The sequence below is a fragment of the Tachypleus tridentatus genome, chromosome 3, assembly GCF_004210375.1.
Source record: "Tachypleus tridentatus isolate NWPU-2018 chromosome 3, ASM421037v1, whole genome shotgun sequence".
In the NCBI taxonomy this organism is placed as follows: domain Eukaryota; kingdom Metazoa; phylum Arthropoda; class Merostomata; order Xiphosura; family Limulidae; genus Tachypleus; species Tachypleus tridentatus.
This window is the reverse complement of record NC_134827.1, coordinates 113578431-113598742: the sequence shown is the minus strand read 5'-3', so window position 1 is coordinate 113598742 and position 20312 is coordinate 113578431. Positions and strand designations below refer to the sequence as shown.

The following is a 20312-nucleotide window of genomic DNA, read 5'->3' as shown; positions in this document are numbered from 1 at the left end:
CAAAAATAAATACGAAAATCAGTGAGTAATCCATGAATTATCCAGTTCAGTGATAATAATGACAGTTTTATTCTGTTTCTGGTTCATTAGCGACGTATTCTGCAAATTTATTTGTAAGTTAGGCTTACATATCATTACCCTCAGAATTTCTTTAGAAGCGATGTTTGTGCATTTAAGCCTAAGCTTACATAAAAGTTAACATAGCAAACTATATCGAGGATATAAATTAACTTTTTATTGCTAATGGATTGGAATTGGCGTTGTTTGTACCTAACATTGTAAAACAACCTATTCAACGATAGAATATAAGACCATGTTGTATTTCAGACATAATAAAACAATGCTTGCGTTCAGAAAGTGTTAAGTTCCGTGATGCTGGAACAATTGTCGATAACTACAATTAGGTTTCTTAGATCCCAGTTTGAGCGAGTAACAAACGACTAATTTTATGTTATGTGATGCTACTACAAGATGGCAGCACTAATGCGTAATAAATGGATAGTGGTTTACCTAACCAGTCATCATATTTAAGTATTGGAATTGTCAAGTTTACTGGAGAAAGGTGTGCGAAGGTTGTGTGGAAGGACTGAGTACTGTGTAATCCACCTTTTGTAATTACAACTTCTATGTAAGTAACACACAAATACAGCGAACTTAACTGCGGAATAATTATGTTAGAAAGGAGTTTCTACAAACAGTGTCCACAAGATACTTATAATTATTCGTCATCATTTCATTATCGGGTAAGTTTTTTGTTTTTTTCCTCATATCATTTAGTAAATTTTCTTGTCGATAACATGTTATGCACTAGACTTTCTCACAGTTCTTTGGGTCTTAAAACCGTTGTTATTACAATAAAGACTACACCGAAAAAAGTTTATTGCTCGTTTTAAAAAACACATTTAAAGAACGAACGATACGAAGGTTCAAAACAGCTGTAGTTAACTTCTCCACAACGTTTCTCCTTCAAAAGTGATAATCTCACATCCGTCATGAGGTCAGCTCTTATATTTGTTTTATTGTTGTGTTTCTAAAACGTCTATATTAACACAATCAGAACTGGTTTCCGTCTGACATCACTGTTTTCATCAATATAAAATAACTGAAGAGAGCAAATAATATTACTTTAAAGGATTTTTCTGTTCTTTCATATTATCATTGTCTCAACTAAGTTTTATACATGACAATTTTATTTTCTAGAAAACGGAAAACCTAAAACATTTAAATAATCAAGAAATGACTTATCTTCATACCTTCTACAACACAGATATATGGTTATTTATAGCCTTGATGAAGTACCTTGATAAATAGTAAAAGACATATATTTATGTATAACCTTGATAACTTCTTAATACCGATATATTCAATTATAACCTTGTTGACGTATCTTGATATCTTGTACAACACAGATATATTTGTCTATAACCTTTATTACACATGTTGATAACTTGTTGAACACAGATATATTTATTTATAGCCTTGGTGTCGTATCTTGGTACCTTGGCCAACTGTGATATAATTATTTATAGCCTTGGTGACGTATGTTAATAACTTTTACGACAGAGATATACCTATTTATGGCCCGGCATGGCCGAGCGCGTTAGGCGTGCGACTCGTAATCCGAGGGTCGCGGGTTCGCATCCCGGTCGCGCTAAACATGCTCGCCCTTTCAGCCGTGGGGGCATTATAATGTGACGGTCAATCCCACTATTCGTTGGTAAAAGAGTAGCCCAAGAGTTGGCGGTGGGTGGTGATGACTAGCTGCCTTCCCTCTAGTCTTACACTGCAAAATTAGGGACGGCTAAGGTTTCTCCTCCTGGTTGGGGGTTGTGCGGTGGGCTAACAATCTACTCACTTAAAAAACCAGCCTGTTGATGAATCTGCAAGAGATTGCGGCCCTATGTTCCTTTATGGAATCGAGTGGCATAAATAATAATAAAATAATACTTATTTATAACCTTGATCACGTATCTTGATAAATGGTACAACTCAGATAAACTTATTTATAACTTTGATGACGGATCTTGATATCTTTTACAATATAGGTATATTTAATTATAACTTGGATGGCGTATCTTGATATCTTGTGCAACAGAGATATATTTATTTACAGCCTTGGTAACTTATCTTGATAACTTCTACAATACTGATATATTGGTTTATAACCTTGATGACATATCTTGATATCTTTTACAATACATATGTATTTATTTATATTTATTACGTATCTTGATAAATAGTACAACACAGATACACTTTTTTATAACCTTCATGACGTATATTAATAAACAGTACAACACGATATATTCATTTATAAATTTTATGGCATATTCTGATAAATAGTATAACACAGATACTTTTAGTTATAACCTTCATGACGTCTTGGTACCTTGCCCCTCTAAGATATATTTATTTATAGCCTTGGTGACGTATGTTGATAACTTCTACAACAGATATATACCTATTTATAACCTTGATCACGTATCTTTATAAAGAGTACAACACAAATATATTAATTTAAAACATTGATGTCGTATCTTGATATATTGTACAACACAGACATATATATTATATCCTTGGTGGCTTATCTTGATAACTTACACAATACAGTTATATTGATGTATAAGAATAAAGACTTTTCTTCACATCTTGTACACACAGATATATTTATATATAACCTTGGTAACGTATCTTTATAAATAGCATAGGTATATTTATTTATAACCTTCATGAAGTATCTTGATAAATTGTACAACACAGATATATTTATTTATAAGGTTAAAACGTAGCTTAATAAACAGTACAACACTGATATATTTATTTATAAGGTTAAAACGTAGCTTAATAAACAGTACAACACAGATATAGTTATTTATAAGGTTAAAACGTAGCTTAATAAACAGTACAACACTGATATATTTATTTATAAGGTTAAAACGTAGCTTGATAAACAGTACAACACTGATATATTTATTTATAAGGTTAAAACGTAGCTTAATAAACAATACAACACTGATATATTTATTTATAAGGTTAAAACGTAGCTTGATAAACAGTACAACGTGATATATTTATTTATAAGGTTAAAACGTAGCTTAATAAACAGTACAACACAGATATAGTTATTTATAAGGTTAAAACGTAGCTTAATAAACAGTACAACACAGATATAGTTATTTATAGGGTTAAAACGTAGCTTAATAAACAGTACAACACAGATATAGTTATTTATAAGGTTAAAACGTAGCTTAATAAACAGTACAACACTGATATATTTATTTATAACCTTGATGGCGTATCTTCATAAATGGGACAACACAAGTATATTTATTTATAAACTTGATGACGGGCCTTAATATCTTGTCCAACACAGATATATACAGTTATTTATAGCATTCTTAACGTATCTTCATAAATTATGTAACACAGATATAATTATTTATGATCGTGATACCGTACCTTCATAATTACTATAATACCAATATAATTATTTATAACTTTGATGAGGTATATTGATATCTTGTATAACACATATGTATTTATTAATAACCTCGGTGATGTATCTTGATAAATAGTAGAAATGAGATATATTTATTTATATCCTTGATAATGCGTCTTGACAACTTGTCAATACTTATATTCTCAATTATAACCTTGATGTCGTATTTCCATAAATTGTACAACACAGATATATTTGTCTATAACCTTTATTACATATGTTGATGACTTGTTGAACACAGATATATTTATTTATAGCCTTGGTGTCGTACGTTAATATCTTGCACAACAAAGATATACCTATTTATAACCTTGATCACGTATCTTGATAAATGGTACAACTCAGATAAACTTATTTATAACCTTGATGACGGATCTTGATATCTTTTACAACATAGGTATATTTATTATAACTTGGATGGCGTATCTTGATGTCTTGTACAATACAGATATATTTATTTACAGCCTTGGTAACTTATCTTGATAACTTCTACAATATTGATATATTGATTTTTAACCTTGATGTCATATCTTGATATCATTTACAATACAGATTTATTTATTTATATTTATTACGTATCTTGGTAAATAGTACAACACTGATATACTTTTTTATAACCTTCATGACGTATCTTAATAAACAGTACAAAAACACAGATATAAATTTTTATAACCTTCATGACGTATCTTAGTAAATATTACAACACGAAATACTCATTAATAATCTTTATGCCATATCCTGATAAATAGTACAATACACATATCTTTATTTGTAACGTTGATACATTGTCCAACACAGATATACTTATTTATAAGCTTGATAACGTATCTTGATAACCTATACAAGAGTAAATTTATTTATAATATTTATGACATATCTTGACAGCCTATACAACATAGATATATTTATTTATAATATTTATGACGTATCTTGATAACCTATACAACATAGATATATTTATTTATAATATTTTGACATATCTTGATAACCTATACAACAGTTATATTTATTTATAATATTTATGACGTATTTTCATAACCTATACAACACAGATATATTTATTTATAATATTTATGACGTATTTTGATAACCTATACAACATAGATATATTTATTTTTAATATTTATGACGTATCTTGATAACCTATACAACATAGATATATTTATTTATAATATTTATGACGTTTCTTGATAACCTATACAACATAGATATATTTATTTATAATATTTATGACGTATCTTGATAACCTATACAACAGAGTTATATTTATTTATAATATTTATGACGTATCTTGATAACCTATACAACATAGTTATATTTATTTATAATATTTATGGCGTATCTTGATAACCTATACAACATAGATATATTTATTTATAATATTTATGACGTATCTTGATAACCTATAGAGCAGAGTTATATTTATTTATAATATTTATGAGGTATCTGATAACCTATACAACATAGATATATTTATTTATAATATTTATGACGTATCTTGATAACCTATACAACATAGATGTATTTATTTATAATATTTATGGCGTATCTTGATAACCTGTGCAACATAGATATATTTATTTATGATATTTATGACGTATCTTGATAACCTGTACAACAGATATATTTATTTATAATATTTATGACGTATCTTGATAACCTATACAACATAGATATATTTATTTATAATATTTATGACGTATCTTGATAACTGATACAACAGTTATATTTATTTATAATATTTATGACGTATCTTGATAACCTATACAACATGGATATATTTATTTATAATATTTATGACGTATCTTGATAACCTATACAGCGGAGTTATATGTATGTATAATATTTATGACGTATCTGATAACCTATACAACAGTTATATTTATTTATAATATTTATGACGTATCTTGATAACCTATACAACATAAATATAGTTATTTATAATATTTATGACGTATCTTGATAACCTATACAACAGAGTTATATTTATTTATGATACTTATGACGTATCTTGATAACCTATACAACAGTTATATTTATTTATAATATTTATGACGTATTTTGATAACCTATACAGCAGAGTTATATTTATTTATAATATTTATGACGTATCTGATAACCTATACAACATAGATATATTTATTTATAATATTTATGACGTATCTTGATAACCTATACAGCAGAGTGATATTTATTTATAATATTTATGACATATCTTGATAACCTGTGCACAATAGATATATTTATTTATAATATTTATGACGTATCTTGATAACCTGTACAACATAGATATATTTATTTATAATATTTATGACGTATCTTGATAACCTATACAGCGGAGTTATATGTATTTATAATATTTATGACGTATCTGATAACCTATACAACAGTTATATTTATTTATAATATTTATGACGTATTTTGATAACCTATACAGCAGAGTTATATTTATTTATAATATTTATGACGTATCTGATAACCTATACAACATAGATATATTTATTTATAATATTTATGACGTATCTTGATAACCTATACAGCAGAGTGATATTTATTTATAATATTTATGACGTATCTGATAACCTATACAACATAGATATATTTATTTATAATATTTATGACGTATCTTGATAACCTATACAACAGAGTTATATTTATTTATAATATTTATGACGTATCTTGATAACCTATACAACATAGATATATTTATTTATAATATTTATGGCGTATCTTGATAATCTGTGCAACATAGATATATTTATTTATAATATTTATGACGTATCTTGATAACCTATACAACATAGATATACTTATTTATAAGCTTGATAACGTATCTTGATAACCTGTACAACATAGATATATTTATTTATAATATTTATGACGTATCTTGATAACCTGTGCACAATAGATATATTTATTTATAATATTTATGACGTATCTTGATAACCTGTACAACATAGATATATTTATTTATAATATTTATGACGTATCTTGATAACCTGTGCACAATAGATATATTTATTTATAATATTTATGACGTATCTTGATAACCTGTACAACATAGATATATTTATTTATAATATTTATGACGTATCTTGATAACCTATACAGCGGAGTTATATGTATTTATAATATTTATGACGTATTTTGATAACCTATACAACATAGATATATTTATTTATAATATTTATGACGTATTTTGATTACCTATACAACAGATATATTTATTTATAATATTTATGACGTATCTTGATAACCTATACAACAGATATATTTATTTATAATATTTATGACGTATCTTGATAACCTATACAGCAGAGTGATATTTATTTATAATATTTATGACGTATCTGATAACCTATACAACATAGATATATTTATTTATAATATTTATGACGTATCTTGATAACCTATACAACAGTTATATTTATTTATAATATTTATGACGTATTTTGATAATCTATACAACAGATATATTTATTTATAATATTTATGACGTATCTTGATAACCTGTGCAACATAGATATATTTATTTGTAACCTTGGACAAACGATTGTCACTTAATTACATTATATATACTGGAACATAACTTTATTATAATACTTATAACGTTTTGTGTCAAAAAGTGTAACGTATGCAGGTTATTTCTATAACGTTCTATATTACACCCCAAAATATCATGTAATCACAACACCAGAGTATATCATAAAGTTGCAACACTACAACACATCATATAAACTTAACACTATACCACATCATGTAATCACAACGTCAGACCCCATCATTTAATCAACACACATTATCGTATCATAACAACACAGCCAGCACAACGGTTTTGGTAAAAGTTTATTAGGTGTTATCGGCAGCTATATGACACGTTTTAGTAAGAGTTAATATTGTACAGAGTGAAATACAAAGTTCTACAAACGAGATTAGTGAACATTTTACGGTGTAAAATGGTAGGACTGAATACCAGTATTTAAAACGTGGTGTGGTTCACAGTTAACATTTATTAATCTTAGTTTTGGAGTGTAAGTAAAACATTTCTGTTTCATTGATTGTGATGAATCCTAATATTCGTATATAACGTTTCCAGGTTTATACATTATTTACGTTTGGATGTTATTCCCTGGTATTATTTAGGGTATAATATAACGGCATTCTTTGTCAACACTGAGGTACATTAATCACTTGCACATAACGAGAGCATTTTTCTTTTTGGATCATTTTCGTTTTCTCGAGATATAATAGTTTCATGAGTCCTCTCAAAGAAAGTAAGACGTTGGAAAAGTCAATATTCTGCTACTTATTTCATGATAAATCAATGCCGTGTTTAGGGTTAACGGTATGTACCTGAGTTTCGTGTATTACTGAAAGGTGTGTTTTAGGGTTAACGGAGTGTAGCAAAGATTTCGTAAATTAGTTATCGCTGAGTTGCAGGGTTAACGTATCTAAAGTTTCTGCCGTTTTTAGGAGGTCACGTGATGCAATATACACACATTGAACTGAAATAAATTTCTTCTGGGTAGCCGGTAACGTGACGACAGCCATTCCGTTCAGATAAACAGCATAAGTTAGGAGAATATGGAAACAATCGTGAAAAGTAACGACATTTTTTAAATGTTGACCGCTTTATTCTTTACCAACAAGCAGCCCTCATTGACAAACAACTCACGTGTAGCTTGTTTTACCAGCCAATCAGGGTCGTTGTCGTTAAAGTGAATCTTCTAGTGGATCAGTTTCTGTCAAATAAGGAAGAAGACAGGCACAGTTTAGTTGGCCCTCTGCTGGGAGGGTTAAGAACTACTCGTTCATTCTTAAATCAACGAACGACTCTTTACTGACGCATCAGTGTTAACACGTAAGTACAGTTACGACAGGTTGTTAAGCCTAGAGTCGATTAACCAAACGAAGAACCGAGTGATCACGAGAACCAACAGTGCAAGGTTTCTAAAACAACGAACAAACTCGCACAGTGACACACAGTACATTTTCGTATCGTCTTATTCGTCCTGGAGCGAGAGTCCGTTGGGGGCCCTACGCGATGGATAGAAATTCCTTCTTGTCTGCTAACAACTTCAGGGTGTTTGAAGACGACCAGATTGTGCCTGACTGTTCGCTGCCAACGAGAGTAGATGGTGTGAAACCTGTCGCAACCACAGGGCGTGTTTATCAGGTAAAAAAGTTCGTTTATTTCAATATCCAACAATTACGACCTACTTTACGTGTGGTTACAAATGAAAGAACAGTAGACATCAAATTAAATAGTGACACAGACGGTATGTGCACCCAATTTGAACCCGGTAGAAAGATTCTATTTTGAATGGGTAATAAGGATTTCTGTGAAATTATTATGGAAAATTACAGTTTCTGTTTTCATGGCAACGGTTAATATAATAAATAATGTACCCTCTATCACTGGTAGCACCTCTCATAGGTGCCGCTGTCTCTGTCTGGTGGTGATTTCTCTCGGTTCTATTTTATTTCTTGAATATGTTAATTACATTATTATACAGATGTGGCATACACGATAAACTGTGTTCTAAGGTTTAAATACATTGTTATACAGATGTGGCATACACGATAAACTGTGTTCTAAGGTTTAATTACATTGTTATACAGATGTGGCATACACGATAAACTGTGTTCTAAGGTTTAATTACATTGTTATACAGATGTGGCATACACGATAAACTGTGTTCTAAGGTTTAATTACATTGTTATACAGATGTGGCATACACGATTAACTGTGTTCTAAGGTTTAATTACATTGTTATACAGATGTGGCATACACGATTAACTGTGTTCTAAGGTTTAATTACACTATTATACAGATGTGGTATACACGACAAACCGTGTTCTAAGGTTCCTCAGATAGCACAAATAATGTAAGCCGTTTTCTGAGTCACTAAACATCTTGGCGTAACCTTCTAAAACTGGTTAAAGAAATCCTGTGTCGCAACTTTCTGAAACGAGTTGAGGAAAGCATATGTCGTAACCTTCTAAAACGGTTTAAGTAAAGCATGTGTCGTAACTTTACAGCACAGGTTGAGGAAAGCATGTGTCGTAACTTTACAGCACAGGTTGAGGAAAGCATGTGTCGTAACTTTACAACACAGGTTGAGGAAAGCATGTGTCGTAACTTTACAACACAGGTTGATGAAAGCATGTGTCGAAACTTTACAACACAGGTTGAGGAAAGCATGTGTCATAATTTTACAACACAGGTTGAGGAAAGCATGTGTCGAAACTTTACAACACAGGTTGAGGAAAGCATGTGTCGAAACTTTACAACACAGGTTGAGGAAAGCATGTGTCGTAACTTTACAACACAGGTTGAGGAAAGCATGTGTCGTAACTTTACAACACAGGTTGAGGAAAGCATGTGTCGTAACTTTACAACACAGGTTGAGGAAAGCATGTGTCGAAACTTTACAACACAGGTTGAGGAAAGCATTTCTCGTAACCTTCTAAACTGTGGCGAAAAGCACATGCTACGAACTTTTGAAATATGGCCACATTGAAAGACGTTACACGAGCAGGCATGAATAACATGTTTGCTTTCTAGATTTCTAAAACGTAGTCCTAATTTAAGTTCCATGAATTTCCTGAACTACTTATTACTCGACTTTGGATGTTGATCTCTCGAACGTAAGCTTTAGTTATTATAATCCACTAATAGCTACTTTAGAAGACCAATTTATATACAGCGCCCTGTTTTTCAGGTCCGTAATTGTAGAAATTACGGTCAATTATTGAGCAAGACGAGTCTCATTAGATGCTAATTCAAAAGTGTTTCACAGCAGGAGAGCTAGTCCACGTTGTGATGTATATATATCGTGTTAGATCACATGGAAATTAGATCTACATCTGTTTTTATTTGTCTAGTGAAAAGTGAGCATTCTGGCTCAACACTGCCCAACGAAGTTATCACAGCTCTAGTGTTGTCTGGGGAACATCGCCCTATGAGAACGATGCCCCTCGAAAGTTAAAATATTGAGAGAATGAATCTCGGAAAAATATTCTTACAAACTGTTCTGAGTAAAGGTGGTAGTTTTAAATGATCTCAGAAATATTTCTACAAACTGTTCTTAATAAAACTAACAAACCCATAACAGGGGGTAGTTTTAACAAACCCATCACAGGGGTAGTTTTAACAAACCCATCACAGGGGGTTGTATCTGTGTCTCCAGAACATTGTACAGTAAGAGAACGAAATTGGACTTACGTCGTCATTCTGTCAAATATTTTCAAGAAGTGCCGTAGTTTATCCTTTTATTCTAGAACTAAACTGTTTGAATTAGACATACTGATTGTTGACCCTTTATATCCTTCTGTCAACGGAAAGTTTTCCAGCTTACAACGTTAAAATCCTGGGTTTAATTCACATGGTTTCGGAGCCTTAAAAACTGAGATAGTTTAATAAGTGAAAGTTGCATTAACTGCTACAGTGTGAACCATTATTTATTTTCAATATTCATTGATTGTATGGATCCGAATATTTCACCTTTAGTGAGAGTCAGATGTTTTCAGCTTACTGTATATAAACCTGAAAAAGTTATAATCGGAGTGACAGACACAACGTTCCAGGTTTTTATTGATCTGTTAAAAGAAATTGTGTCGTAAATGGTGTGACGGACATCTTTAGTTCCAGATGTCAATTGATCTAGTAACAGAGATCGTGTGGTAATGGGTATGATGGACATCTTTAGTTCCAGATGTCTATTGAGCTAGTAACAGATACCGTGTGGTAATGGGTGTGATGGACATCTTTAGTTCCAGATGTCAATTGATCTAGTAACGGAGGTCGTGTGGTAATAGGTGTGATGGACATCTTTAGTTCCAGATGTCTATTGATCTAGTAACAGATACCGTGTGGTAATGGGTGTGATGGACATCTTTAGTTCCAGATGTCAATTGATCTAGTAACGGAGGTCGTGTGGTAATGGGTGTGATGGACATCTTTAGTTCCAGATGTCAATTGATCTAGTAACGGAGGTCGTGTGGTAATAGGTGTGATGGACATCATTAGTTCCAGATGTCTATTGATTTAGTAACAGATACCGTGTGGTAATGGGTGTGATGGACATCTTTAGTTCCAGATGTCAATTGATCTAGTAACGGAGGTCGTGTGGTAATAGGTGTGATGGACATCTTTAGTTCCAGATGTCTATTGATCTAGTAACAGAGATCGTGTGGTAATGGGTATGATGGACATCTTTAGTTCCAGATGTCAATTGATCTAGTAACAGATACCGTGTGGTAATGGGTGTGATGGACATCTTTAGTTCCAGATGTCAATTGATCTAGTAACAGAGATCGTGTTGTAATGGGTATGATGGACATCTTTAGTTCCAGATGTCAATTGATCTAGTAACGGAGGTCGTGTGGTAATAGGTGTGATGGACATCTTTAGTTCCAGATGTCAATTGATCTAGTAACGGAGGTCGTGTGGTAATAGGTGTGATGGACATCTTTAGTTCCAGATGTCAATTGATCTAGTAACGGAGGTCGTGTGGTAATAGGTGTGATGGACATCTTTAGTTCCAGATGTCTATTGATCTAGTAACAGATACCGTGTGGTAATGGGTATGATGGACATCTTTAGTTCCAGATGTCAATTGATCTAGTAACGGAGGTCATGTGGTAATGGGTATGATGGACATCTTTAGTTCCAGATGTCAATTGATCTAGTAACAGAGATCGTGTGGTAATGGGTATGATGGACATCTTTAGTTCCAGATGTCAATTGATCTAGTAACGGAGGTCGTGTTGTAATGGGTATGATGGACATCTTTAGTTCCAGATGTCAATTGATCTAGTAACGGAGGTCGTGTTGTAATGGGTATGATGGACATCTTTAGTTCCAGATGTCAATTGATCTAGTAACGGAGGTCGTGTTGTAATGGGTATGATGGACATCTTTAGTTCCAGATGTCAATTGATCTAGTAACAGAGATCGTGTGGTAATGGGTATGATGGACATCTTTAGTTCCAGATGTCAATTGATCTAGTAACGGAGGTCGTGTGGTAATGGGTATGATGGACATCTTTAGTTCCAGATGTCAATTGATCTAGTAACGGAGATCGTGTGGTAATGGGTGTGATGGACATCTTTAGTTCCAGATGTCTATTGATCTAGTAACGGAGGTCGTGTGGTAATGGGTGTAATGGACACCTTTCGTTCCAGATGTCTGTTGATCTGTGTGTAATAGGTGTGACGGATACTTCCTGTTTCCATATCTATTGAAAGTGTAACACAGGTATATAACAGGAACGCAGTAGTTGTACAGTGAAAGGACAAACTTATATGAACGTTTTGGTCCTTGTTCAGTAGGAAAAAAAAAGATTATATAAATAACTGATAAGAAAAGCTTGGCCATCTTATGCCATCCCAAGACTGAGCCATCTCAAATCAAGAAGTAACTGAAGCTATCTGTGAAAAGCATCGACCATAAACGTGGCTGCTTTTAGCCAGCTAGCAGGACTGGTATTAACCAGCCCTATATATGACAACCTTTAATTAGATAGCAAGATTGTATATCACCGGGCCTATATGTGACTACTTTTAGCCAGCTAGCAGGATTGGCAGTAACCGGCCCCGTATGTTCAGCCAGAGAGTAGGATTGGCTGTCACTTTTATAACCTTCCCACAGCTGAAGTTCAGTAGTTCAGCGGTTCTTACTTTATTGGTTTCAGTTCTCAGATGGACACGCTAACCACTCACATCATGGTTCCTTGATGTCGGACTTGGATTTTCTCTTATAATTGTCAGTTAAGTAAATATTCCGATTAATGTTACAGATGTATTTCTTAACGATCACAGATCATATTCAAGTGGCTGTTCAGCCGGATATTTGAACATGTTATGGAACATTCTGGAGGATTATATCAGCTCGAGAAGAAAACATCTGGCCAATCAGCAGAGGATATAAAGTATTTGTGTACTATTCTAGACGGGTAGACAGATAGAACATATTCTGGAGATAAAATCAGATGGAATAGCGTACACGGATAAACCGATAGAATATGAATACTTACTGTCAGGAAAATACATTTACTTGTTACTAGTCGTAAGTTTTATTAACTTCAAGTCGTGTCTCCGTCAGCTATTCGGAAATAACTGTGTAAGAGAATTGGTCTGTCGGATTCCACTCCGTAACAAATTTTGTAATGTGTGAGATCTTTCCCCATACAACGTATCTTTTCATCGCACTTAAATATAAGGAGAAAGTCCTGTCTTTCTTATGCTGCTTGCCCCGCGTGTCCCCTTAGTAATTTTCCTCTGTATCTCCTCACGAGACTGAGACGAGGGAGACTCGAGGAAACGAAATTAGTGTCAACGCGCGCGATTTGTGAGAACCCAGCCACGTGGAGCACGTGACGATGAATGTTTAGTCAGAATTTGTAACCGTTATTCCTTCATTGTAAAAGAAACCTAGTTTCATGATAATAGTGATATTACTCAATATAATAGTCCAACTATTAGCTACGATTTACAGTGACTCAATCTAAATATATTGTTTTAAAACTAGTCCAGCTGTCGTAAAACTAACTACTATTGGTTCAGCGGTAATTATGAGAGATTGTAACGCTAACATTTGGGTTTGGGTAACCACAGGAAATATAGCCCACTGTATAGCTTTGTGCAAACAGACAAAGAGACCTTTCAACTTTTTAGAATAAAAACCATCTTTTCGGACAAGTCTATAAGTATTCATTTCGTAGTAAGCTTCTGGAAATGAAAATCTGTGATATTTCGTACGACTACAAACAAACTTAACTTGGATATTTTTAAGAAGCTGTGTCTAAGTTAAACAAAATAGTTAATGATTCTTTACATCTGGACTAGTTAAGTCTGGATCTGACAGACAAGACTGTCTGCATTTACTTAGATTAAAAATGAAAATTAAAGGTACTAAACCTTTAGACGACTTCTGGTCGTCTCTCGTCCTCAAGCTGTTTAAGGATTTGCTACACCAATTTTTATGACGTTAGGTTATAAGTTTCGTCACCATATGTTTCAAAGGTTAGGTAGGACCGAGTAGATTGAAAGTCGTCCCACGGTAGGATTTCATTTACTGCGGGACTTCGAATAAAAGAAGACGGAAGTCACGTGCTCGTGAGAGTGACTTGAGTCGTGAGATAGAGGATGGATACTGAAAGCCCGATAAATACGACATTTTACAATAGGCGGGTAAAAAGAAGTATTGGGAATGTTTATTCATCGACGTAACCTGACCATCAGCCCCGAAAAACTGCTTTTTTTACCGCTGTGTTACATTCATCTACCGTACAATGGACAGGCTTATGAATTGTAACCACGTGCTTCTTACGATACCTGTAATACCTAAGGTGACTGATTCTTGTTACCAAGATGAGAAGTGTCCCCCCCCTCTAACCCCTTTACCACACAAGACTTGTTGCAGGTTCCCGGGCTTTTTTCTCGTCTTATTTTCTAATCTTTATTCGGTAGTGCAGTTTCAGTAAACTTCATCAGAAAAAATATCACTTAGCGAGTCACCGCCGCGAGTACCTCGTATAGTCGCATTTCTTCACTGGATTATTGGAGTTTACATATTACAATTCGTAAGTTCTTGTGGTTAACAACAGGAGTTATTTCGGCCGGTGCCGGCAAAATATTGTACTAAATTATATATGTTAAATAGAGTATACGTCTTTCAATACTTCTGGAGCCAAAGTATGTAAGCTCTGACGCAATCCTTCTTTAACAAGACTTAGCTTCCTTTCCGTAGGTTTACTAACTTGCTGTAGTCGTTCCATTAAATAGACTGTCAGTCCTTCTTTAACAAGGCTTAGCTTCCTTTCTGTAGGTTTACTAACTTGCTGTAGTCGTTCCATTAAATAAACTGTCAGTCCTTCTTTAACAAGGCTTAGCTTCCTTTCTGTAGGTTTACTAACTTGCTGTAGTCGTTCCATTAAATAGACTATCAGTCTTTCTTTAACAAGGCTTAGCTTCCTTTCTGTAGTCGTTCCATGAAATAGACTGTCAGTCCTTCTTTAACAAGGCTTAGCTTCCTTTCTGTAGGTTTACTAACTTGCTGTAGTCGTTCCATTAAATAGACTGTCAGTCCTTCTTTAACAAGGCTTAGCTTCCTTTCTGTAGGTTTACTAACTTGCTGTAGTCGTTCCATTAAATAAACTGTTAGTCCTTCTTTAACAAGGCATAGCTTCCTTTCTGTAGGTTTACTAACTTGCCGTAGTCGTTCCATTAAATAGACTGTCAGTCCTTCTTTAACAAGGCTTAGCTTCCTTTCTGTAGGTTAACTAACTTGCTGTAGTTGTTCCATTAAATAGACTGTCAGCCTTTCTTTAACAAGGCTTAGCTTCCTTTCTGTAGGTTTACTAACTTGCTGTAGTCGTTCCATTAAATAGACTGTCAGTCCTTCTTTAACAAGGTTTAGCTTCCTTTCTGTAGGTTTACTAACTTGCTGTAGTCGTTCCATTAAATTGACTGTCAGTCCTTCTTTAACAAGGCTTAGCTTCCTTTCTGTAGGTTTACTAACTTGCTGTAGTCGTTCCATTAAATAAACTGTCAGTCCTTCTTTAACAAGGCTTAGCTTCCTTTCTGTAGGTTTACTAACTTGCTGTAGTCGTTCCATTAAATAGACTGTCAGTCCTTCTTTAACAAGGCTTAGCTTCCTTTCTGTAGGTTTACTAACTTGCTGTAGTCGTTCCATTAAATAAACTGTTAGTCCTTCTTTAACAAGGCATAGCTTCCTTTCTGTAGGTTTACTAACTTGCCGTAGTCGTTCCATTAAATAGACTGTCAGTCCTTCTTTAACAAGGCTTAGCTTCCTTTCTGTAGGTTTACTAACTTGCTGTAGTCGTTCCATTAAATAGACTGTCAGTCCTTCTTTAACAAGGCTTAGCTTCCTTTCTGTAGGTTTACTAACTTGCCGTAGTCGATCCATTAAATAGACTGTCAGTCCTTCTTTAACAAGGCTTAGCTTCCTTTCTGTAGGTTTACTAACTTGCTGTAGTCGTTCCATTAAATAGACTATCAGTCTTTCTTTAACAAGGCTTAGCTTCCTTTCTGTAGTCGTTCCATTAAATAGACTGTCAGTCCTTCTTTAACAAGGCTTAGCTTCCTTTCTGTAGGTTTACTAACTTGCTGTAGTCGTTCCATTAAATAGACTGTCAGTCCTTTAACAAGGCTTAGCTTCCTTTCTGTAGGTTTACTAACTTGCTGTAGTCGTTCCATTAAATAGACTATCAGTCTTTCTTTAACAAGGCTTAGCTTCCTTTCTGTAACCGTTCCATTAAATAGACTGTCAGTCCTTCTTTAACAAGGCTTAGCTTCCTTTCTGTAGGTTTACTAACTTGCTGTAGTCGTTCCATTAAATAGACTGTCAGTCCTTCTTTAACAAGGCTTAGCTTCCTTTCTGTAGGTTTACTAACTTGCTGTAGTCGTTCCATTAAATAGACTGTCAGTCCTTCTTTAACAAGGCTTAGCTTCCTTTCTGTAGGTTTACTAACTTGTTGTAGTCGTTCCATTAAATAAACTGTTAGTCCTTCTTTAACAAGGCATAGCTTCCTTTCTGTAGGTTTACTAACTTGCCGTAGTCGTTCCATTAAATAGACTGTCAGTCCTTCTTTAACAAGGCTTAGCTTCCTTTCTGTAGGTTTACTAACTTGCTGTAGTCGTTCCATTAAATAGACTGCCAGTCCTTCTTTAACAAGGCTTAGCTTCCTTTCTGTAGGTTTACTAAGTTGCTGTAGTCGTTCCATTAAATAGACTGTCAGTCCTTCTTCAACAAGGCTTAGCTTCCTTTCTGTAGGTTTACTAACTTGCCGTAGTCGTTCCATTAAAGAGACTGTCAGTCCTTCTTTAACAAGGCTTAGCTTCCTTTCTGTAGGTTTACTAACTTGCTGTAGTTGTTCCATTAAATAGACTGTCAGTCCTTCTTTAACAAGGCTTAGCTTCCTTTCTGTAGGTTTACTAACTTGTTGTAGTCGTTCCATTAAATAAACTGTTAGTCCTTCTTTAACAAGGCATAGCTTCCTTTCTGTAGGTTTACTAACTTGCCGTAGTCGTTCCATTAAATAGACTGTCAGTCTTTCTTTAACAAGGATTAGCTTCATTTCTGTAGGTTTACTAACTTGCTGTAGTCGTTCCATTAAATAGACTGTCAGTCCTTCTTTAACAAGGCTTAGCTTCCTTTCTGTAGGTTTACTAACTTGCTGTAGTCGTTCCATTAAATAGACTGTCAGTCCTTCTTTAACAAGGCTTAGCTTCCTTTCTGTAGGTTTACTAACTTGCCGTAGTCGATCCATTAAATAGACTGTCAGTCCTTCTTTAACAAGGCTTAGCTTCCTTTCTGTAGGTTTACTAACTTGCTGTAGTCGTTCCATTAAATAGACTGTCAGTCCTTCTTTAACAAGGCTTAGCTTCCTTTCTGTAGGTTTACTAACTTGCTGTAGTCGTTCCATTAAATAGACTGTCAGTCTTTCTTTAACAAGGCTTAGCTTCCTTTCTGTAGTCGTTCCATTAAATAGACTGTCAGTCCTTCTTTAACAAGGCTTAGCTTCCTTTCTGTAGGTTTACTAACTTGCTGTAGTCGTTCCATTAAATAGACTGTCAGTCCTTCTTTAACAAGGCTTAGCTTCCTTTCTGTAGGTTTACTAACTTGCTGTAGTCGTTCCATTAAATAGACTGTCAGTCCTTCTTTAACAAGGCTTAGCTTCCTTTCTGTAGGTTTACTAACTTGCTGTAGTCGTTCCATTAAATAGACTGTCAGTCCTTCTTTAACAAGACTTAGCTTCCTTTCTGTAGGTTTACTAACTTGCTGTAGTCGTTCCATTAAATAAACTGTCAGTCCTTCTTTAACAAGGCTTAGCTTCCTTTCTGTAGGTTTACTAACTTGCTGTAGTCGTTCCATTAAATAGACTGTCAGTCCTTCTTTAACAAGGCTTAGCTTCCTTTCTGTAGGTTTACTAACTTGCTGTAGTCGTTCCATTAAATAAACTGTTAGTCCTTCTTTAACAAGGCATAGCTTCCTTTCTGTAGGTTTACTAACTTGCCGTAGTCGTTCCATTAAATAGACTGTCAGTCCTTCTTTAACAAGGCTTAGCTTCCTTTCTGTAGGTTTACTAACTTGCTGTAGTCGTTCCATTAAATAGACTGTCAGTCCTTCTTTAACAAGGCTTAGCTTCCTTTCTGTAGGTTTACTAACTTGCCGTAGTCGATCCATTAAATAGACTGTCAGTCCTTCTTTAACAAGGCTTAGCTTCCTTTCTGTAGGTTTACTAACTTGCTGTAGTCGTTCCATTAAATAGACTATCAGTCTTTCTTTAACAAGGCTTAGCTTCCTTTCTGTAGTCGTTCCATTAAATAGACTGTCAGTCCTTCTTTAACAAGGCTTAGCTTCCTTTCTGTAGGTTTACTAACTTGCTGTAGTCGTTCCATTAAATAGACTGTCAGTCCTTTAACAAGGCTTAGCTTCCTTTCTGTAGGTTTACTAACTTGTTGTAGTCGTTCCATTAAATAAACTGTTAGTCCTTCTTTAACAAGGCATAGCTTCCTTTCTGTAGGTTTACTAACTTGCCGTAGTCGTTCCATTAAATAGACTGTCAGTCCTTCTTTAACAAGGCTTAGCTTCCTTTCTGTAGGTTTACTAACTTGCTGTAGTCGTTCCATTAAATAGACTGCCAGTCCTTCTTTAACAAGGCTTAGCTTCCTTTCTGTAGGTTTACTAAGTTGCTGTAGTCGTTCCATTAAATAGACTGTCAGTCCTTCTTCAACAAGGCTTAGCTTCCTTTCTGTAGGTTTACTAACTTGCCGTAGTCGTTCCATTAAAGAGACTGTCAGTCCTTCTTTAACAAGGCTTAGCTTCCTTTCTGTAGGTTTACTAACTTGCTGTAGTTGTTCCATTAAATAGACTGTCAGTCCTTCTTTAACAAGGCTTAGCTTCCTTTCTGTAGTCGTTCCATTAAATAGACTGTCAGTCCTTCTTTAACAAGGCTTAGCTTCCTTTCTGTAGGTTTACTAACTTGCCGTAGTCGATCCATTAAATAGACTGTCAGTCCTTCTTTAACAAGGCTTAGCTTCCTTTCTGTAGGTTTACTAACTTGCTGTAGTCGTTCCATTAAATAGACTGTCAGTCCTTCTTTAACAAGGCTTAGCTTCCTTTCTGTAGGTTTACTAACTTGCTGTAGTCGTTCCATTAAATAGACTGTCAGTCTTTCTTTAACAAGGCTTAGCTTCCTTTCTGTAGTCGTTCCATTAAATAGACTGTCAGTCCTTCTTTAACAAGGCTTAGCTTCCTTTCTGTAGGTTTACTAACTTGCTGTAGTCGTTCCATTAAATAGACTGTCAGTCCTTCTTTAACAAGGCTTAGCTTCCTTTCTGTAGGTTTACTAACTTGCTGTAGTCGTTCCATTAAATAGACTGTCAGTCCTTCTTTAACAAGGCTTAGCTTCCTTTCTGTGGGTTTACTAACTTGCTGTAGTCGTTCCATTAAATAGACTGTCAGTCCTTCTTTAACAAGACTTAGCTTCCTTTCTGTAGGTTTACTAACTTGCTGTAGTCGTTCCATTAAATAAACTGTCAGTCCTTCTTTAACAAGGCTTAGCTTCCTTTCTGTAGGTTTACTAACTTGCTGTAGTCGTTCCATTAAATAGACTGTCAGTCCTTCTTTAACAAGGCTTAGCTTCCTTTCTGTAGGTTTACTAACTTGCTGTAGTCGTTCCATTAAATAAACTGTTAGTCCTTCTTTAACAAGGCATAGCTTCCTTTCTGTAGGTTTACTAACTTGCCGTAGTCGTTCCATTAAATAGACTGTCAGTCCTT

At 34.2% G+C, this 20312-nt stretch overlaps 1 protein-coding gene across 2 annotated transcripts in view; it reads left to right on the top strand.

Moving 5' to 3' along the window:
• Positions 1-552: 552 nt before the first annotated feature.
• Positions 553-20312, top strand: part of LOC143247804 (uncharacterized) — a 37315-nt gene continuing 17555 nt past the window's right edge. Inside the window, exon 1 of one of the 2 annotated variants that reach the window (XM_076496299.1) lies at positions 553-743. In XM_076496299.1, the coding sequence (XP_076352414.1) occupies positions 672-743 (72 nt within the window). In that variant the 5' untranslated portion in view covers positions 553-671. Of the gene's footprint in view, positions 744-8268; positions 8676-20312 lie in introns of those variants that run through there. The other variant, XM_076496298.1, reaches the window with a different exon arrangement.